Below are 23,417 nucleotides of genomic sequence, written 5' to 3'. Positions count from 1 at the left end.
CAATTATTTACACTGCTGTGAATGCCTGAGTTGCCCTTTTTTCATCTATTCTTGCAAGAAATAGAGCACATATGTTTATTCAACTGTGCTAAACTGAACAAAATACACCTCTCCATCCCTTTAGGTCAGACTCCTGCGGTGCAGTTTTGGCAAAGCCCAGGTCAACCTCCTTCTCTTGGCCCTCCAGTGTTATAAGCACAGCATTAGAATTCCAGAGGGGCAGGGAGCTGCCAGCTATGATGAAGTGACATTTACAACAGACCAGGCTCATCCAACTCCAGCTCCTCATTAAAGGAGTACCGGCCAAGCACGGAGTCTGAGTCTGTTTGACAGACAGAAAAGCCACACAAATTAGTGTCAATCTGCTGCACATCTCCTCTGTCCCCCTAATAACCAGTGTTTCACAAAGTCATCGATTTGCACAACACTTTCAGCTCTGTGAGGTCCGTCCCCTGACCAAGTCATGTGACTTGTGTAGTTAAAGCTTTCCTTGGATTACAGCTGTGAGGGAAAGAGAAGACAGAAATCAGCCACTATCTGACACCACAAAGAGGCTGAGACGCTCAACTGCTTCCTGCGCAATGGCAACAAAAAGTAAAAGTACAAACGCATCTAACTCAAGCATGCAGGAGAATTTGTATGGGAATGCATTTATGCACCAATGAGTTTTGTGCAGGAGAGACAGAAAAACAAGACATTGATTTAAGCCATGAAATGGCAGCAGTAGATTGCCTGTGAAAGAGCCAGTGGAGACCCATGAAGGTGTCGTATTCATTAAGGTGGCTGATCATGTATGGTATTAAATCATGGCATGGCAGCGTAATTTAGTTCAATGCTAAGCATCAGCTGGTTAATACACTTGTGACAATTAGTCACATGCATGGTTATATTTGCAGACTACTCTAGCTTAAACAAGGAAAACAAACTTAAGTGTACTACTGCAGAGAAATAAAGGCGCAAAAATGCTTATTCAGCTGACGATGTTGTGTACTAGGCAATGGCAGATTGTGTGCAAAGAATTTTTACACAACACCTCACCAATATCAAAAACTAACTCGACAACAAAAACCCATGCAGAAACAGTTAGTCGATCTTTCACAGAATTCACAAGATTTACTGAAGTAGGACTGCAAGCTTTCCATACGCTGACTGCAGAAATCATCGGCATCCCAAAATAACAGCTTAGACGCAGCCGCATCTTACTCACACAAGTACGCATACTGGCAATTCCACACGCACGTACACATTGTACCAATCACACACAAGAACACAATCACACCCACAAAAAAATACAGCAGAAGCTGCAAGGAACTCATGTGCCCAGTACGAGCTGTCACAGCATCATCCTAAAATGAGTCATTTCTTCTCTGCTACCCAAGGCTCTAAAACCATCCTTCACATGACTCTGTCATTATGACTGTGTCAGGCTCACAAATACAAAACAACACTTAGGTACCACTGCTTTACATGAACACACATGGTACTAATTCATCTCGGTGAAATCTGAGAAAGCCATTCACACAAACATATGTTGCAACTCGCCTCCCCTCCCAAGGGGACAGACGTTGTTTACAAAGAACACAGGAAGGAAGAACGAGAGGACACAGCAAGGTCTGGATGCCATAGGTGACTCAGCACGGACAGTAGGGAGGCAGACACCGTGTTTTCCACAGCCACCCACACAACTGCTCTCCTTGTGAATGGGAGCTGCTGCAATGCCGCCCAGGCGGGCTCGCCGCCTGTCTGCCTGTCCGACAGCTTTTACACCAATCATGATACTCACATGTCGTAGAGCCGGTAACCCATGGCGGAGCCCGGTCTGCTCGAGTGGGACCCGGGTTCTCGCGTTCGCCGGGGATCTGTGCTGCTCACCACGGCGCGCCACACACTTGGTTTGTCCATCCTGTATTCTGGTCGGCGGGACTCGATGGTGGGACGGCGTGCGCACACGGGCTCACTCACATTCACTCTCCCGCTCACTCCCAGTCACAAACATGGGCTGCTACAGAGCAGTGTGTGTGATGTAACAAGGAGCGTCCAAGAGGCTGGCAGCTGGTGGGGAGAGGAGGGTGGGGGTGGGAGGGGGGCTGCTTATACAGGAGGAACTGATGAGATAAGATGGGTATTGTGGAGCCAAGAAGCTAAAGGAGTCTGTTCTAGAGCATAAAGGATGATTTGTAATTCTTCACAGGTAGGAGTGCCAGGGGCAATTGCCACACAAAAATAAAAGCAAGAGGACATAACCTGTGGGGGAGTTACTGGGAGATTTATTTGAATTTAACTGCCTCTCATAGACACAAGAGAAGCATCTGCGGACACCTCTCTCCACCCTCTTATCTGCTCTCAGTAGTACGGTCCTCAGCAGGGCCATTCGATTGGCTCCTTGGTCTCCATAGAAACAGGAGGATGTGTCAGAGGTAGGGCTCATTATCATGCCTTCTTTTCCCCCTCCCTCCAATTTTTCTCTCCATCTCTCATTTCTCTCCCTCTCTTTTCCCATGTCTCTTCTGCTCACACACTCAACCCCGTACCCTCCCTCCACATCTTTCTCTCCACTGGAATCAATGCAATTTTCTCTATAGTGTCCTTAAAGACACACGTCTCATCAGGAATGATACAAAAGGATAAAAATCATCATCGTAGCTATGAGTATTTTATCTGCAGATTAAATACAACAGTACAATACAAAGACAGAGAAGAGATCATTTCAGAAAATGAATATCTCAGAAATAATTAGGTAAAAACTGTATTTCAACATTTCTTTACTGTGCAATGTCAAGCACGCCAAGATTTTCATGCCTTGCACAGACATTGCATCATGATCCAAAAAACCAGACAGCAAATCTAAAATATTAAGCTGTACTAAGGCAACTTTATGGGAGACTCCATTTTAATACAGGGGGAAAATTGACATTTTGGAAGCAAAAATGGGTCAAAATGAACACAAACTTGAGATGGAGTGCATTACACTGCGGATTCTTATATCCAGGTTGAACTGTGCTCCTCTTAAGAAATACAGACAGTGCTGTTGTTGACACGCTCACCAGGTAACAGCATCCAATGTAAGACGGTAGTCAGGCAGGAGAGTGTGCGTAAAGAAAAACAGAGCGATACAAGCACACACACTCAAACACACACAGTGTAGAGTTCAGACAGAAACCTCAGACTGATGGCTCACAGGGTCCAGCAGAGGGTAGGTTTCATTCCGAGCAGGAGCATACAGGGCTGCTGATTTCTTGAGAGCTAATGTCAAGGAGACTAATAATGTCAGACCTCTGTCTTTTTGTTAATGAACTTGTGTAGTGTAGTAACAGTAATCAGAGCTGACTCTGAGATTACATCGACTATGTAATTGCACGGTCCTGTAATCATCAGGGACAAGCGCTCATCTCTCTAGTTCTAACATACTGATGCTGTAGCGCTGTGTGTGTTTGTGCAGGCGAGCATAAAGGTGTGGAGACCCCGTTGAATTTTTGAAAATATGTGTAGTCCATCAACACATTCCCAAGATTCCCATCAAATCTATTATATTCACATTCCTCAAGCGATCATTAATGTTAAGCCCATTTCATTTTGGCCTCCCTATAGTCTTTACCTCTGTATAATATGCTCATGATATTCACTTAAAACCAAACACTATATAATACAGGAAAATGCAGGCTGTTACTAATCCCCACGCTGATGCCATCAGAGCAGGGTGTTCAGACTCAGACTGTTCATATTGTAGAGGACAGGTTTGATGTTTTTTGCCCTTTTGAGACAAAACTGACAGCTGACAGTTTCACTTATCGGTAAATGTTCTGAGTATAGCAGCCTGTGACTCGCAGAGCTTCACACTTTCAGCCTTTTGACCAGTTAACTCTTGTGATCCGGATCTTTTAATGTTACCTCTACAACAACAAGGCAGTTAATTAGAGAGGAGTTCCTGTAAAGGTCAAATATAATTCTATCAAAAACTGTCATGTAACTTAACTTCCTGCTAATTTCTGGGTCTCCTCTAGGGAGTGTTTAGTGTATGTATGCATTACAAAAGGTTGTAAGGGAGCGGGTTCGGACATGTGCAGGAGTGAGCTCCATTCTTTTCAACATTTAGTGTGCATCGGCAAACCCAGAGCAGTGTTATTAGTCAGTGCACACACAGACAGAGGAGCACCGCGGTGAGGAAGATGTTCTTTCAAACTGACAAATGACCTTAAATTCAGGGTTGCAGTTTTGCAGCACAGAAGAATTACAAGTGCAGAGCTTAATAGATTTAACTTTAATTTCTGGTCTAATATAGTCTTTCAAACATCAAGATATGCTGCTATGTGGCCTTTAAGATGTACAAATATGGCACATGTTGACCTTCTTGCACTAACCATCCAGTTCTCCCCTCTCAACACATGTCCCCTTTTGATCCAGCTGGCCCTGGTTTACAGCACAACGTGGGCTGTTTAACTGTAGCTGTATATCTGCAAGCCTGCACAGAAGGCATGCACCCAAAACACACAAAGACGCGCAGATGTAGTACACTAACACACAGAGATGCAACCGTCTTCCGTGTCTCCATTATGCTATCTGTGGTTTCCTTACATTTAGAGAGTGAGCACCAGGTGGCTCCATTGAAACTCATCAGTATGCTATTTTTTAAGATGGCAAATAGCCTGGGGATTCATGCAGGTGAATATAACCTGCATGAGTCCAGAGTGCTGGACTGAATTATTGTTGCTTCTGAATTTTATCTACATATTCATTTTCTGAAATATGTTTTTGTTTTTCCTTTATTTGAGACAGTCTAAGCACAGACAGGACATCAGGGAGAAACATGAAGCAAATTATCACAGGTTGGATTTGAATGAACATTAGAACAATAAAAGCTTTAGTGTAGCACAATGAAAATTACAACCACAAAATGTACACTGCAAACAGTTACTGGCCTTCACTAATATTTATGTTGCTGAAGCTTTGGCAACAACAGCAGCCTCTGTAGGTCTCCTGTAGTCATCCAGAAGCTGTTCTTTTTTTCCCTTTTAAAGTTGTCTTTATGTTGTTGTATTTGTTCTTCAGATCACTATCCTACTAAAAGATCTGGGGCAAACACATTGAGCTCTTTTCTAAAATGCCCTGTAAATCTTCTCATTTCAATGTACCTTTAAAATGTTTTATGGCTCCAGTACAAGAAGACAGCGCCTATCATAACAGAAAGTCTGCCATGTTTTACTGCTGGTTGAGTTCTTTATGTTTACGGGCTTCATTTCGTCTTCTGTTAAACTGCATTCCTCCAAACCTCAGTTTTGGTTATATCACAAAGGCTGAAGCTTGTCTGTGAAACATTTTGAAACATTAGTCCTGCCTTTTTGAGCCTCTCTTTTAATTGTTGACTATTAACCTATGAATTAAGTGATTATTGCTCTTAGCCGTTTCCTTCCTTTACTTTCACCTGAAAAGCCCAACTTTCTTCAGTGTGTAACATTTGTTATAGATGCCGTCACCTAGAAGCTCTGAGGTTGTCTTGCATTATTTTTCTTTTAAATCTCCATAAAACATCTGCAAACTTCTCTCACTGAATTCTATTTTATTTTTTAAAATTTTTTTTACATTATACATTTAAAGCCAGACTGTTGTTGCACATCAGCACCTGGTCTGTAAGGTGCAGGGCCACACCGGATCCAAGTTAACTAGGATGTAAATCTATCTAATCTGTAAAGCTCTAACTAACGGTGCTACTTGAAAGTCTGCATTGAAATGGCGCTACTGTATGTTCAATATGAAAGTGCTGCGAAAAGCCATGACAAGGAATATCAGTAAGGAACTCTTCTTTGTGGTGTCAAAACAAAATCTCTTTGTTAAAAGGACTACTGCTCTTATCAGTTCTACATCCTGGAAGAAAACCAACAGTATTAACATTATGAGACAACTTGATATCATTATGAGCCTCTTGAGATCAAAAGAGTGTTGTTTCTGATTTTATTCCACAATGTGAAAGCCTTTTGTTGTTGTTGTTTAAACTTTGGACATTTCATGAAACTTTACTGTGTTAAATATCCAAGGGTGACAATAATTCTGACAGTAGAATATATAAATACACGTGAACAAATAAGCCATTTTCCTCCATAAGACTGATGAGTTTTAACTGAGCAATCCAGAGCCGACTCAGAGCATAGCAGAGAAACAGGAGCCGGTCACCAGACATTCATTTGGATCTTACACAGCAAACAAGAGAAAAAAAAAGAGCTAGCTGAGAGTGACTCATCTTCTTACACTACAGCTGAGACAATTAACCTTTTAGTCAAGCTTTTAAGTATCGACTGGCGTCAGTTCTGATGATGACTGATTAGCTATTTGATTATTCATTCATTTTCTTAAGCAAAAGAGACTAAAAACTAGTTCCAGCTCTTTCTTGATTTGAAATAATTTGTGTTGGTAAATGATCATCTTTTATTTCTCAATTGTTATCTGTTAAAAAAGAAAATGTTCTCGCAATCCGGATGATTGTGATGGTCTCTTTTTCACTAATCATTACACCTGAAGAGCCTAAAAGTGTAATGAATCAGTTGATAAGCAGCACCATCTTACACTTATACGAGGTTTTCCTATTTGTTGCTGTTAAAACTTTGAATTGTTCAAAGAAAAGAGACAAATGTCAAGCAAGTTCTGTACATTTGAGCTTCTCAGATCTGGAGCAGAACTGTATCACCATCAAAATGCAATCTGTTCGGGCCCTTCTTCGAGACCAAACGTCTTTTGCTCTTCTCCTTTATTGCTTATTAATACACAGTACTTGCTTTTTCAGTCGTGCTTTATAAATAAATATGACTTTGACTTCTCTTCTTTCAAAGACTAAGCGGCTTCTTTCCTCTCAGGCTCTTGCGCCATATGTGGGAGCATCGGGACTGAAGGAACTCGTAGTTGGAAAGCTTTCTTTGTCCTAAACTGTACGGCTCTGCAGGATTTCAGCCTCCTCTGATGAGACTCCAGCCCACTTCAAAAACGTCAAAAACAGTGACAAAGAGCATGACTGGACTGAGAGAACAGCCTCTAAAATGTGCAAACCACCAGATGGCAGTGCATCCCCTCCACTGTATGAGCAAGGCCATCATGGCGTTACGAATGCCATTACTTTTGTTAAAAACTAAAAAAAACAAGCTACATGGGACATAAAGGATTCGCCAAAATCTCTTCCTTAGTTTAGAAACAATAATCAGTCATATATGAAACAAAACGTATCTCAGCAGAAAGAAAGATGACAGTTCTAAATCCCAGAAATCATTAAATTGCTTGCTTAACAACAACATGGTGAAATGGAAAAACATGACAGCCTGTGTGCTTTTAAGTTATTTCAGCTTTGCTTAGTTCAGTTATCGGTAACCTCCTCGGACTAAAAATACATACACAAGCATTTTTTTTCCATAAAAACATTTTGCTAACCTACCCATTTACAGTGTCAACAGCTGGGAAAATCCACCCCCCCAACACACACACACACTCTGGAGATAAGAGGTGGGACGTTCAGTTCTCCTGCTATTTTCCATGTTACAGCACAGCACAGCCTCTTTGTAGCCTGCTATCAGAGGGCAAAGAGCTGTGCAAAGGCTCCCTCTGTCAGTGGCTTGGCCTAAAGCCTGAGAAGATCAGAGGCAAAAGACAGACGAGCTTTTCATAGCAGGCCAAACAAAGAGATGTCTCTCTGCATCTATGATGCACAGACAGAACCAGTACTTGACCTCTCGGGCTGCAGCTGAGGCTCTTTACTGCCATCACAGAGGTTACATCTTGAGATAAGCTGATGTCAGAAATACTGAAGCAAAGCCACTGACATTCTCACATATCTGATTGCATCAGTGCTGGAAGATGTAAGTTAAAAGTACCAATACTTTGATGTAAAAAGACACCACTACAAGTAAAACTGTGATTGATATATCCCAATATATCAAACTTTAAGATTGTTAATACCGATGCGTCAAAGGGAAAGGAGCTTTTTTTCTCTTGTCACTTTTAAGCAACTGCACCTTTCAAAAAATAAATAAATAAATAAACGTATTGTTAAATTTCAAGTTTAAGTCTTTAAAAAAAGCTACTTCAAAATATTTATACCTTAATTGGCATATTGGCTTGTTCAAATAAAGAAAAAAAAAAGTTTTTACCTGGTAAGACCAGACCCTGTAGACAAAAAAAGTTTTCTTATGCACTGGTAAGTTCTGTGATTTTGGGCAGTTTTGTTTCCATAACCTTCACTAATCTTCTCACAGATTAGTGAAATGACAACATTCAAATGCAAATCTTCTTTTGCTTAATTACTACATCTATACTATGCAAATCAGCAAATAGCATATCATTATGTCTCAACTGAATAATGTAATTAAATTATACATGTTAAATCTAGAGCCAACCGATTATCATAACTGTGAAGGACAGAAACTACCACAATCTAAATTAGATACAAAAATATATAAATATGCTTTAATTTTTAAATTGTAGTTATTTAACTTTGTGTTAATACCCCTATCTATTTACTTTGAATTTTATTTTTAAATTTCCTCTATTGATTCAATTACTTATCATTCATATATTGACAAATTTCTCCTTTTACCTCTTAATTTATTTGTCCAAAATGGACGCAGGGAGTGGGGAACAATGCAAGCTGCAAGCTTAACTTGCAGACAGAGCAATGGCCTAAAATAAGTCAGTGAAGTAGAACAGCTTTGTATTTTAACTCTATGAAGAACAGCTACACTTTAAGCAGATCCATTAGTGATGGAGAACACAAGCTCTCTTAGCCCATTGAATAAGGATGCTGCTGCCTTTGTATCCGACTTGCCTGACAGAAAGTACCCTTTTTTGCCACTCCTGTTTCTTGGTGCCATTTTGTGAATAAAGAGCTCCACACCGTGTTGATCAACCAGCAGTTAAGAAGCTGAGCCCGTGACACGCTTTGAAAGACACAGGGTACACAGACAGATGGAACCCCCTATATTCGATCAATAATTTCACATTAAAATATAAATCTGACCAAAAATCTGTAAAAGTGGCTATAACTTGACTATGACAAATAATATTTGAGTTGATTAGGAATATCAAGTATTGTGATGTCAAACCAAAATCTATGGAGCATTTTTCTAATGTGGTGGGAGATCCACATTGGGTTGATATGGAATGAGCATACCACATAGGAAATTGAAGCAGAAGCTAAATATGAGTGATCTACAGTACTTATTATACAGTATTTATTCATAGTATTCATAGTTTTTGTTTTCTTTCAGAATCTAATCTTTCCATCATCTGCAGTTTGACATACTACTCATTTGCGCACACACACACACGCACACACACACACACACACAAACACACACACACACAATTAGATCAAACACCCAGCAGCAGCATCTTGTTTATATCTTGTTGCACATACAACAAATCCCTCTCAGGGCTGAAAAATCAGCTGAGACCAACCATTTGTGCTCTCCAATCGGATTTCCTGGGAAAAAGCGTGCCATACCTCGGTCCCTCAGCTGGTCCCAGTGAGCTCTCACTACCTGTGGTCAATCTGAGCAGCGATACAGTGCGCTGGAAATACCTCCTATCAGATAGACAGCAGGTCTGACATATCTGGAGACTCTTTTACCTAGGATCACTGAACTGATGAAAGGATTAAGAGTCAGGGAGTTGCACAGAATCGCTAATCTCTCACTTGATCCAACTTACCAGACGACGTGACAGTGGGTAATTTGGTGGAAGCAAAACAATGACATGTTTTAAACAATGAGTGGCATTAGCTGCAACCGTTTTGGCTCAGGGCTTCCCAATCAATTCACTGAAGTCACACTTGATATTGTCTTGAATTGTAAAACCTGTGAACTGCAACCAGGTATCTGGGTGCCTTTTCATTACTGCTGAGGATATATACTCTACACACCACAAGTCCATTGGACCTATTCAATCTCGATTTGAAAGAACACGATTACACATTTTGATATAACTAAGCAGATTTTGTCATTTGCTGACAAAAGAAGAAAAAAACCTTGTCTTGATAAGAAGATTTAAGGTTATGAGCCCGCAGTTTGGCATGAACTCATTGCCGGGATAACAGGAGAGTAAAAATACAGTTTGGCTTTAGTGACTCCAGATAAATGAGCACTTCCTCAATGACAGCTCTCGCCACAACAGGACAAACTGGAAACAAACTCACGATAAGGTGTCTTTACACATCACTGTGCACACACCTCAGAAATGTCACATGATCAGTATTTGTTATCCAAGGTCCTTTTTTTTTTTTTTTTTTTTTAAATATGGACACCTGCAGGGAACAACTTTGTCTCTGAACATAAGGCGTACAGTAAAATGCGTAAGAATACCCGTTTTTCTTTTCCTTTTTTGAAAGTCCATTCAACCAAGGAAAAATTAAACAAAATAGATTGCAAACCTTAGTCTCATTGAAAAATATGGTGAGTTTACAATTGCATAAAACAGAGAACGGTTTTTCACACCTGAGATGTCTGAACAGTGAATGAGTGATCGACATGAAAGGTTATTGCTCATCATTTTTAGACTATTCAATATCAAATGTTATCTTTATTTGGATGGCAGTATTAAAATTGATGCCTGCCCTGCTTTAAACTGATTATCTAATCAATGTAACCAAAACATTAATACTTTTTTTTTCTAAATCAAATGCTTTACAGTTACTGAAACATGACAGATTATTACATTATCAGATCAGATATGAGACATGTTTTGATGCACCGTTAACTTAACCCATCATGACTTGATACAACGTGAATGATTTTACCTTTTTAAAGCCCGATTCAAAAGCCTCTTATGCGTGGCACTGCTGCCCGAATGCAAAACAAACAAAAAAAGGCCTAAAATAATTACGTATCTCTACATTGGTCACGACCATCCAAATAAGACCTCGGTGGAGTGAAAGGCACATAACAAAGAGCTTCATACACCCCCCTCCCATCGCTCGCTTTGAGTCATAAACACTTATAAGCCACATGGCATGCATGCAATCCTGATTTTAAACTGTGTTTCCTCAGAACCAGCTTCAGAGCCCAGACAGGAGCCTGTAATTAACACTTAGAATGTGATGACGAAATAGTAGCTGGGAACTTCAAAGATAGCTTTACAAGGAGTTCAAACATAACGGAAGTGGCCCTCTGTTTTATAGACCTATCAAATAATTGTGTAGTTTCATTTTCCCATCTGCTGGAATGAAAACTTTACAACACAAACAGCAGTAAATAAAAAAGAGCCAATAAAGAAAGAATTCGTACAACAGACGGTATTTTATGTTGGACAGAGGACACTTTCAACGCTGCTTATTTCAAACCAACTCTAACTTCTCTATACAGTACCCAGTCATTCATTTATGGAGGACCGTTCGCTGCCACATACAGTAAATTTTTACTGTGTTGTTAAGTACTTTTCCAAATTACCTCCAATACTGTCAAGGCATTACATAGGGGAAATGCTCCGGTATGATACACATAATAACAGCCACTATGAAGGGTTCATGAACCTACATAAAGCGATACTTCTCCACTTCCACAGCATGTGTCGCTTTCCACCAAATTCACCCTGCGCCAGAGTCACATGAGCTGCTTTTGTGCCTCCAGCAGTCTGCAAATAACAGAGAGGTTGTTTCAGCAGGGGAGGCAGGAGAACTGTGAATCTCTGGAATCAATACTCTCCTGTGTATTATTTAAGAGCCTGGAGATAATCACAGGTTCTGTTCTGAAATGGACATTCACTGTAATGAGGATCATAAAGCAAATTAATTATTCATACGTGAGACGGAGCTCCAGGTTCCAGCGATCCAATGATCAGCTGCTGAATAAGAACCTAGGACCCAGATAAGCAGCACAATCATAGCAACTTTGCAACCTTTTGAGCTCTTGAGAAAGGGACGTAAACACTAGCAAAAAAGATTTATACTTCACAATGACTGCCAAACCCTGCTGTTACCTCTGTAAATCCCTTGCCCAGTACCTATCAATCAAGTCTGATGTGATCTCACAAATGAAAGAAAAAAAGAGACACAGATGGACAGAGCCAGAGAAGGTGGAGAAAATACAGACCTACATGTGTGTGTTCCTACAACTGAGAGGAAGAAGAAAGCGAATATCCAGAGGGGAAAAAAGGAAATCAAAAGAGAAGCGTGAAGTGAGGAAAAGGAGGAGAGCATTTGGGGTATTTAAAAGCATTCATTCAGCCTTGAGCAGGGCTTGATGGGTGCAGAGAGGTCTTAACTCTGCTCAGGACTGAGTTGCCTGCTGCTGCAGGCAGTGAATACAGCTGCACAGGCAATAACACAATTATTTAAAAGTTGCCTCTTCTTCAGATGGTTTAATAATAACGAGGAGGAGCCACAGACAAAAGAGCCCGTTTCCCCCTCAACTGATGAGGTCCTCTATGTTCCTATGTTAGATTTGGCTAGATTACATTTAATACGCTGCTTTTGTACTGTTCTGTGTCAAGTTTCAGCCAATTGCCTTTAGACAAAATTCAAATCTTCAGTAAGCCCTACAGTACAGAGCAATTATCCTGTCTCAGAGGAAGCAGCAACCCTGCATCCCTACTGGACTGACTGACTGCTCCAGTTTCACCTTCCCAATCTGACATAAACACTTATCTTGCATTCCCCGCTCACTGCTGCAGAGCACACAACAGTCATGACATAACCACACATTTTATAATAGGAAGTGCAGCCACAGATGATGTAAGCAGGTCATTACAATGGATGACAAGGGGAAAATAATGGTAAGTGAAAGAGAAGGGCTTAATACAAAAGGAAAACAAAGAACAAAAGAAATACAAAAACACTTAGTTCTCTTCCACAGCTGAGTCACATGGCAGTAAAATGTGCAGAATGTGGTTTTAGACTGTCCTGATGAAATAAGCACAGTCGTCTTCTGGATGGTAGCATATGTTGCTTGAAAACCTGCATCAGAACAATGCTTTCACAGATGTATAAGTTATCCATATCATCTCTGCTTTTAACCTTTGCCAATGGGTGAAGCACACATTTAGCCCAAAGGATAAAGAACCGCAATCTATGTTTCCACCCTCATCTATGGTCACGAGGTGTCGATAGTGACCGAAAGAACGAGATCGCGAATACAAGCGGCCTAAATGGGCTTCCTCCGCAGGGTGTCTGGGCTCTCCCTTAGAGATAGGGGGAGAAGCTCAGTCATCCGGGAGGGGCTCGGAGTAGAACCGCTGCTCCTCCACATTGAGAGGAGTCAGCTGAGGTGGCTCGGGCATCTGGTTAGGATGCCCCCTGGACGCCTCCCTGGGGAGGTGTTCCGGGCCCGTCCCACTGGGAGGAGACCCCGGGGAAGACCCAGGACACGCTGGAGAGACTATGTCTCTCGGCTGGCCTGGGAACACCTCAGGGTCCCCCCAGAAGAGCTGGAGGAAGTGGCCGGGGACAGGGACGTCTGGGTTTCTCTGCTCAAGCTGCTGCCCCCGCGACCCGACCCCCAGAGAAACGGCAGATGATGGATGGATAAAGAACCCATGATTTCCAAAAAGTAATTAGAATGGTTGACTTTCCATACCGCAGGACAGTTTTAACCTTTGCCTCAGTCCATCTCAAGTGATCAGGGACTCAAAGAAGGCAGCTGCGTTGGATCTCACTTAAAAGAAACTCTGGTTAATATGACTTGTATTGATTATTAGATTAACACTGGCATTAGCAATAGAGATTTGATATTTAAGACTGAAGAGGTTATTTGTATATATATTAGAGCAAATCTTTTTCTCACAGCCCGTCACCAGTGCTTATGTTCCAACACATTATGGGTAGAGACATACAATGTTTTGAAGTCAAAACAGCCCCTGTCTCTGTATACTACAGTGGGAAAGATTTTTAACTTCGATTTTACCTTTTTGAATTTGAATCCGAGTGGAGCAAAAGTTCTGAAGACAAGACTTAAAACATCACTTGAAATGTACACCAAGATGAAAATCAGAGGTGGGGAGGTGAGAGTGGAGTAGAGGCCGTGGAAAAGCTCCCTTTAAATGTTAAAAGAGGAGCTCCATCGTCTTACATCAGCTGTTCAAGGTAAATATAATGAAGGGAGCCGTGAGGGGCGGTGACTTTGACTGAGGGGAGTTAGAGCCAAGATCCACTGAACTATTGAATTCAAGTTCAAATTGTTCATTTGTGATGTATTTGGTTAATTTTTGCTATATCTTAACAGCTTAGAACAGTGTTACAGTAGATTTAGCAATGACCAACTGCAACTGCGGGTTCTGTGGGTAAACAGTGAAAATCAGACAGCGTTTTTGTGGCCAGCTCTCAGGTTTACAGCATACCACTGGAAGTGAAATCAAAGCAATGGTAATATCACTACAGTCCACCACTGCTGTTGGTCTTAAACTTCTGCCAATATCACAACATTTAGTTGTAGTCTGTAGAGATAGTAATTAAAGCACATTAGAGTCTATAAGTCTTATTAATTAGGTTCCTTTCAATGTCTTCTTCTTTGGTAATGGGGTTTTAACTTGCATTTGTTGGTGAAGCGATGAGCCTACGTTTTGAGCAAATGCAATGATCTTTCAAGATGACAAGATTTCCTTTTAATGCAGTGCCATCTGACGCATCTCTCCAGATCATCACCCCGCCTCTCACTCTATGACCGCAGGGATAGCCTCCAGCCCCCCCCGCGTATTGATCGACGGATTAAGAGAGTATAGAAAATGGATGGATGGATGAAACTTTATTCTTGAGTGGAAATGTGCATTTCAGAGTAATGAACTCATTTCCATCTTAACTTCTGAAATCATTATTCCTTTCTCAGACCTTTACACATCTTGTCCAGTCCAGTCTTTTTAGAAATAAGAAGCATGAATCAAATTCAAATAAAGCAAAGGTTTCCAAAAGCAATAAAACTTTGAGTTTTTGTAATATTTTCAATACATTTATGGCTTGAATTATTTGTAAATGAGTGTTTTTAATTGCTAATCACATTTCACACAGGGTCCCTTGCCCTTTTCTGGCTCCGAGTTACTGACTGTTGTTCAAATATAGTTTAGTACAGCCTGTTATACCTATTATAGAAACCATTCTTATTGCGTTTGCTCATGTCAGTTGAGACATTTTTAAAGCTAAATGCAGTCATAGTGCTACATTTATTATTAAAATAAAAGCAATGATCCTCTTTCATTGAATTAATTCAATGTTCACCATGTTAACATTCAGCTGCATTACCTTTTATATATCGCTCTATCTCGTTCCTCCTTCTTGCTCGGGGGTCTATAAGCTAAGGTTTATTACCAGCTTCTTACTGACTGTGTATATGAGTGATGCAGGCAAGTCAAGAATCGAAAGACATGAAACACTTCAAGGCACATGTACGTCAATTTGATGAGGGTGTTCTGATGGGGGTCAGGTAATCTGCCACCTTTGTTCTAGTTCAAATATTCTATTGCAGCATGGGCATGATAGTGCCCGTTTCATTCAACTGGGTGACGATAACAGAGTGTGTTCTTGTGCAAATCCCTGGAGTCACATGAAAGCCCTTTTCAGACATGAGATACGTAATATTAATGACTTCATCAATCTGTTGACGATATGGCATTCGGTCATTCAGACATTGTTCATATAAACGTTAATATTCTTCGCAGCTTCATTCAGACATGCCTGTGAAAGTGAAGCAAAGAATCATTGTGAACTCACAATGTTTCCCATTAGTATGAGAAGAGGTATAGGCGCACAATTTTTTTCACAAGGCCACGTATGAGGCCAAAACAATTCACAGTAGCATGCCAAGCGTGTAGCGACTGTGTTGAATGGGTAGGTGAAACCATGGAGTAGAAAAGTTTGGACAGCGCTGATCTGTTGAATTCAACAGCTGATCATAAGGCACCGCTGATGTGCATGTCTGCCTGGAAATGTGACAGCAGCAGTTTAGACTTTTATCATTTATTTAGACTGCAGTGTTGAAGGGGATACTTATGCTACTTGGTCTAACCTAGTTAGACTGATGTCACAAAATGTTACAGAAAAGCACTTGGGGGTAATTCCGGCATGACACCGTCACATTCAGTTGCCGTCCGATTAATGGAAAGCAGTGATTGCCTGAAAGGGGCTTAGCTGAAATATTTCGCTGTCCAAGGTGCTGAAGTCCAATGCCCATAGAATTTATAGTCCAGTTTCCGTTTTCGTTATCTGGTCTGAAGTTAAAATCAGATCAGACAACGCTTGAGATGTGTCTTTTTAATTAAACGCTTGCATGTACTTAGCTGACACATCTAATTTACTGGTACAACTTAAAATGGCATACATATCAGCATTTCACGAGTGAAGATTTTGTGCTTTTTGTGATGTGTTTTTCTATGTATTTCAATGCACATATCAGTTTTCAAAGTGGTCTGGACAACTTATAACACTGCAAGGCTGAGAAAATTATCAGCATATAAAAGGTCGCAAAGGTTCCAATGTTAACGTAAAGGTTGCAAAAGTTAAGTATCTTTATCATACTAAAGCAAGACACAGCAACAGTAGCCAGGACAGAGACAGTTTTGGACAGCAATGCTCAACTGTCACGATCACATAATTACAGTTATTGTCATAGTTATCAGAGTTAAAGTTTTTGTCTCCAGCTAACTTCTCTTGACAGTCATTATCAACATCCACTGACACCTGCATTTGTTGTGAGCCTGAGTTTTCAGTTGATGGACTTTTCAAATATCCAAAAACCGTGTGGAAATACAGTAAATTTATTTTGTCTTGGGATGTGATGAGTCATACAGGCCGCCACCGTGTTGGACTGTTGGTTAGTAAAAAGCAAAACAAGAAAGAAGAAAGAGAAGAGACCACTATGCTTCATAACAATGAAAATTGCAATTGCTGCAACTACAACAGGTTTGGGTTGAGTTGGGTTTATTTTTACATCAAAGACTAACAAGGAAATCCACTATAACTGAGGTCTACTGTATAGCTGGGACTGTCTATGAAACTACTAGATTCAAATGTATGTACTCCAAACATTTAAATTAGATTGTGGTGGCAGTGAAGCGAACAGTTTGCAGGGTGGATTTCTTTTTGCTGAGGTGATTTAGTCTTTGCTATTTCTGATCAGCTTAGCAGTTTTTTTGGCAGAATCATCATAACCAGCGTTGTAGTGTCCCAAATATAGACATTTAGGCATAGGAACTAAGTTATCACATCTAAGTTATTGCATTGCCTATGAAGCTCCCTGCAGTTATTCATCAAATGCTACTTATGCATGAAATTGCTTTGTTGCAAGAAGCTGAGAAGAGGGAGGTCGACAGCAAAAAAAAAAACCTGCAGGCTGAGCAAGATGAGTAGCATGTAAACAAGAAAAGAGAGCTAAAGAGGAGAGAATGACAGAAGCAACAATTCAAGTATATCCGCAGTGTATGTTTCCACTATTACAGTATAGAAAGAGCTCTGTTTACTCTGAATCTGATTGGTTGTCCTCAGAGATTGCGCTAACTCTGGCATTAAGCATGAGTAGGATGGTCTCTGCGAGCAACACTGCTCCAGGACCAAAATTCTCATATTAATTTGTAATACCTTCCTCAACTAAGTTTACACAGAATTAGCCGAAGCAATTATCATATGAGAGCATCAAACAGCTGTTTGAAAATAACTTAAGCTTAAAATGAGTGGGCTACAAAAGCACAACACATATACTTTGAAACAACAAATATTTGAGATGAATTATCTCAAGTCTAAAAACAATTATTACCCAAATTCATCGAAAACATGCGAGGCAATAAGCATGCTGCTAGGTACGGCACCGTAGGTCCCAAACAGCAAAGCAATTAATATTTAACAACTCCCTGTTACTGCCACACAAACATAATCTGAAAATACTGTCACAAAAAACTTTCACAAAGACTCACAGCAGAGGTCCTCAGTGGAGAATAATTATATAACATTTGCCCACATTTGTCTTCAAACACAATGCGAGAAATGTTGCTATGTGGTCTACATACTGCGACATCCGGGACTAAAATCTGGCACCTGATGTTTGTGCCATTATGTCAAATGAGCTTCCACAGCTAAAGGAAGCTGTACCTGAAAAATAAGTCAAGACATAACACAACAAAAGACAGCTGTATCCAAGGTCTTTATAAAAAAAATGTTTACTTTCAGTTTGAGTTACGCGGTGAACCACTATTTTTTTTTTTTTACTTTAAGTAAGCCCAGTCGAATGTGAGTAAAACTCTGTGTTTCTGTGTTTGTTTGTGTGAATTTGACCCTTGGATTTTAAAAAATGCATTCAATGAGCTTCTAATTCACATACACTTAAACTTTAAACTGGTGAAAGAAAGACTATACTGTAAAAGGTATTACCACAGTATTTGCTACAGAATATAATCTAAACAAAGGGAAACACTGATATAAAGGTCTTCTTCTACTTCTGTAACTAGCCCCGACATGACATCTCAGAGGGTTTGTTTGGAAAAAGGGCAGGTACTTAAAAAAAAATACTTTTCAGGATGAACCATCTGCCTGCCACATTATCACTAGAACAGATAAAGCCAACTTCAAGCTATCAAATCAGCAGGGTGGAGCCCGCTGGCACAATCAAACGTTTACCAAAATCAAAGCAGTTTTTGCTCCTCCATTATTTAAGAAATACTCTGGTATAATCAATGCTTTTTGCATGTATGCTTACTATTTTGGGAGCAATCATTGACTGTCAGTACATCTAAAAGCCTGACTCTGTGATTCAAGATGGTCAAACAAATCCCTGCATATCCCGAAAATCACTAAAATAACTGACTCACAAAGTAACATTACACACAGTAATAATACAGCCTTCTGAATGAAATCAGCCAATAACAAAATAATCAGGTTTTGATGAGGACAAGTTGCCTTTCACACTCTGCCTTTTAGCATTTAGCTGATTTTAACTGATGTTCATGAGAGATAGGTAAGCCTTAAGAGGCAAACAACGCTGCTGAGCCAAGAAGGAAAACGATCAACTTCTGCTCGCAGCCATCATCTTGTTTAAAGTCATGATCCATTTAGCCTACTAGCCTTCAGCTGTACTGGAAAATGACTCACTGAGCAACAATCACACCGAGGCAAGCGGAGAGGAGAGACAGAGCACAATTTTGTGAGGAATTAATCAGCAAAAAATGCTTTGCAAATGCTTCATTTCTGCAAGCTTTCCAAAGTCTAAAAACAACCCAAAAATGCTTTACTCGTCAAAAACTTCTGAGCTGTGCCTTTTAAAAATAGAATATGCTCCAAGTATGCAGTGGGATTTATTTTTGGGCTACACATGAGCCAAAAGAGGGCTATGGATTAGGCACACATTTCTTTTTAATGATGAGGCACAAAGCGCCCGGAGGCGTCTCCGAAACTCTCCGAAAAGTCTTTTGAAGCCCCCTTAGTGAGTTCCACAGATGTAACTGAGTGCTCCCTTCTCTCTCTATTCGTTGAGAGGCTCTCAAGGTCCGAGCCCAGCACAGCCTAGTGGCTGAGCAGCAGTGACTGCTCATTTATGCATGAATGGTATTTCATTAAGGTTGTGCCTAATGATCTCCTCCTGCAGTATGTTTTGTCGAAGAGGTTGAGTGCATAGATCAGAAGAGCAAATAGCAGCACTCAAACTGTTGTCATAAAATGCTGACACCTGGAGAACAGCTGCAGAGCTTCAAACGTGTGAACACTGCAAAGTTTGCAGCTGTCGAGCTGTCATGACTGATGCATCAGACAAAGAAGGGCTAATCAGCCAGAGATCGAAATGACCTGTGATGACTTCTAGACAATAAGGGAAGCAGGACAAGAGAAACATTGTTTCACTCTTGCTGCTGAAATGCTTATTGGAAAAATGAAAGGTTATGAGTATAATAGTAACAGTAACATCTTACTGTACCCAAAGGAAGCAGACTTCCACTTGCGGCAGGGGGTGACCCTTCTGCAACCTTCAGACATCAACCTCCTGGGATTCTCTGTGGCTTCAACCGGCAGAGATGCATGTCTCCTATGGAAGGACAAACAGTGTCACAACAAGACACAAACCTGCGAACATATGATGACCGATATGAAAGAAATCTCTTAATCTGAGATGACAGCTTAGCTATAATTCATGCATTTTCCATCAGAGGTATCCCAAAGTTTGAGGCCTTCATTTTTGGACACGGTAAATGCCACAAACCAGCTAGTTCACATTTCTGTATTGTGTTAGGACTTATCCTTTTAAAAGGAAAAATAGCAACGCCTTGAAAATGATTTTGTTTTAAAACATTAAGCCGATGATATAACCACAATATCCACCAAGACAAAGCAGGGCATTGAATGCTAATGCCAAATTTAAAAAAAAAGATGTTCTACTGTTGATCAAACATGTATTATGACGAATTTATTCCCATACGTTTCTGTCAAAAATATGTCTTTGTTTGATTTTGTGACAGGCCAGGTACAAGGAAAGTGAAAAAACAGAGCCCATTATAAACAATTGACTGACACGTATGATTCCAGAAAGGCTGGAGGATAACAAACAAAACAAAATACCCCCCCAAAAAATGACTACATGTTGTAGGTTTCTTTGTAGTATCTCTGTTACTTCACTGTGTTTTGTCTGCAGCTCATAAAGCACTTTTTCCCTTTACTTGTTATTACTCAGACATGTCTGACCTCTTTTTACGGAATACAATGTCCTCAGAAACATTTCTGTTTCATCTACTGTTTGCTAACATTTTCCACTGGGCACCTTTAGGCAAGTTGTCTCAGATGGCCCAAGCATATTCCTCAAACTGTAAACTTGCACTGAAGCACCAACAACCTACCAATCGCTCTCTGAGACACAGATATTTATAGAAAACATAAAGTCACACCCTTCCTCGCAGTCATGCATTTTGTAAAAGCATTTATACAAAAGAACGTGATTACCCTCATTGTTTAACTCAGCTTGCCAACACAGAATCAGCATGAAAAGTCCTACAGTCAGGGCCTGAAAAACAGAACAGGCTAATTGTGTCTCGGTTGCTGTCATTTGTTTCTGTTTCGACATAATGAATTATTAATTTAAAAAATGCTAATGTCGCTGCTCTGGCTGAGTTGGGAGCGATGAACCGTGCCTTCTTCTGAATGTACTTCCTTTCACCCATTAGTTAGTACAATATTGCCACAGTCAAACACTCCGATCCTGTTGCAAACCTGTCAGTACAATGATTATTTCACAAACGCTCACAGCTCATGAGAAATGGCAGCTCTTTTCCATCAGACAGAGATGCTCTTTGCCTGAAAACCCATGCTGTTTGCATCTTTGCTTTCTTGCACACTGCACGCACGTGCTGTGTTTGATTGCACTCCTGTGGAGTGGTATGTTAAGAACAATGCCTGATTAAGACCTGAAATCCATTTTTTTCAGTCAAAGGGAACTTGCACAAGGACAAAAACAGAGAGCTCAGTGTCCTACTCATCAGAGTTGAGCATCGCTCTCCATAGCAACAAGAAATGGTGAAGGAGGAGGCAGAGGACGAAAGATTTGTGCGATCCCAGAGGATGGCGCTGGCTGAGGGTGCGAGACAGCTCTAAAGCAGTTCTGAAACACTCACCATCCCCTCCCACCCCTGCAGACACGTCAGTTCAACTGTCTTGGCACATATGGTCACTGCACCTATGTGTGAATTACTTAGATGAGTCCAAACACTGCCCTGCCCTTCAGCAGCAGTTCCGTAGTCACACCATTAGTATCTCATCTCCAGAAGATGTTTCAAGTGTGTATTCTGTATGCTCTAACTAACCCCTTTATATCATATAAAGAGGGAGCCTTTATATGATATGCTAATTCCTCAGGGATAAAATTTTGTTTTATCACTAACAATCAGTTGGGCTGAACTATTGTTTGAATTGATTGGAAACACTCTGCTGCCTGGTGTTGCTTTGAGACACGCTTTGGAAGAGGTTTTGACCTCCACAACAGCACAGCAAAGCTTTATTCTCTTCACTGTCATCTCTATAATAATGGTTGAGCTGTATAATCCCCGCCTCTCTGGTTTCCCAAGTCTCGGCAGGGAAGTACAGGGAAATAAAAGCCACAGACTTCACCCAGGCTTTCCAGAATACCTCCAGTCAGTCACTTCCCTGCAGTTTTATGACAAGCTCCCCTGGCATTTATTGGAGTCAAACCAAACAAGTTCAGGAAAAAAAAACTGACAGAATGCGGACCAGTGAGAAGGTCCACAGGAATAGATATAGCACCCACAGCACTGTGAGGCATAAATTTGCTCTGTTACATGCTTGGTCCAACAACTATCCATCATGAAGCTCGCCAGTCACAAATAACAAGAGCTTTTTTGTCTCACACGTTCACTCCTGTCATTGTGATAAAGTGACAGACTATTCCTCATCTAGAGGCTATTTGCCATTTGCTCATCTGGGTTTATGAATGAGAGCTGTGCAAAAGTGCATCCCGTTGAGCGGGAGGAGTAGGAGTCTTAATGCCAGACATTTACTGAAGAACAATCCAATAAAAGGAGGTCACCAAGGCTGTCGAGCGCCTGCCTGAATATCTATGCCAAATTCTAATCACATCTGAATGAAGCCATCCGTTCTGATTACACAACAGCAGACCAATTAAAAGCCACCATGTTGTTACTTCTCTATCATTAGGCACGGAGCGTGGATGAAAATAATCTGGCATCACTGACCGGGCCAATCTCTCTGGCTCCCTCCACATGCAAACTTCTTTTAAACCAGTGCAAAGCAATCCAGTGGGACTAGGGCTCATTTATTCATCGTGCCTGTGCCAAGTTCAGTGGCTTTTATATTATTAATGGTAATGAAACCTACCAAGCCATGTAACACACAAAATTTTAAACAGCTATGCTCACTAGTGGCATATTAACAAGGTGCAAAATGTAAGTGACTGCAAGTCTGCCGAGTTTTGTCAGTAGAGTGTTGCTTTGGTGGCTGTACAGATTTCAAGCTGCTTTAAGTAGCGATACAAATGGGGAACCACAACAAACCATGAGAATGAGTTTTCACTTTACTTCACCCTAAACCTAAACATTATTTGGACATAGGAACACCTGGCTGAATATAACTGACCCACAATGACCCTGCTTAAACATAGAGTACAAACACTCCGTAAATCAATTTAGCTGCTCTTGTGGAGCAAATTTGAAAGACTTTAATGTGCCAGAACTTGGATGGAATGACTCCCATGCCTTTAGTACCCCTCTGCAGGGCAGGTTCCAAATCAAAGCATAAATGTAACAGGATCTCTTTTGGGATGCAGAATCTCATCAGAAGCCACTCTGTGCTTACAGCAAGCAGATCAGCATGCTCTCTGAAGAGACAATCACAGCACACTGTTGTGCAAAACCCCCTTTAAAAACGCAGCTTCAAGAAAATTTGGAATTATTAAAAATCGCATAGCACTTTGAGTGGACTCTTTTTTTGTGGATATTTACACTACGTCTCTTCTGCATCAGTGGAACAC

General features: G+C 40.7%; 1 protein-coding gene across 4 annotated transcripts in view; it reads right to left on the bottom strand.

Moving 5' to 3' along the window:
• The window catches only part of iqsec1a (IQ motif and Sec7 domain ArfGEF 1a), a 93,095-nt gene that overhangs the window by 46,722 nt on the left and 22,956 nt on the right, over positions 1 to 23,417 (bottom strand). For 3 of the 4 annotated variants that reach the window (XM_072367423.1, XM_072367416.1, XM_072367417.1), the window contains one exon: positions 19,845 to 19,952. In XM_072367423.1, the coding sequence (XP_072223524.1) occupies positions 19,845 to 19,952 (108 nt within the window). Of the gene's footprint in view, positions 1 to 1,783; positions 1,995 to 19,844; positions 19,953 to 23,417 lie in introns of those variants that run through there. The other variant, XM_072367418.1, reaches the window with a different exon arrangement.

This window comes from Leuresthes tenuis, unplaced genomic scaffold (genome assembly GCF_036924035.1).
Source record: "Leuresthes tenuis unplaced genomic scaffold, fLeuTen1.0.hap1 SCAF_16, whole genome shotgun sequence".
In the NCBI taxonomy this organism is placed as follows: domain Eukaryota; kingdom Metazoa; phylum Chordata; class Actinopteri; order Atheriniformes; family Atherinopsidae; genus Leuresthes; species Leuresthes tenuis.
This window is presented reverse-complemented; position numbering and strand designations above follow the sequence as displayed.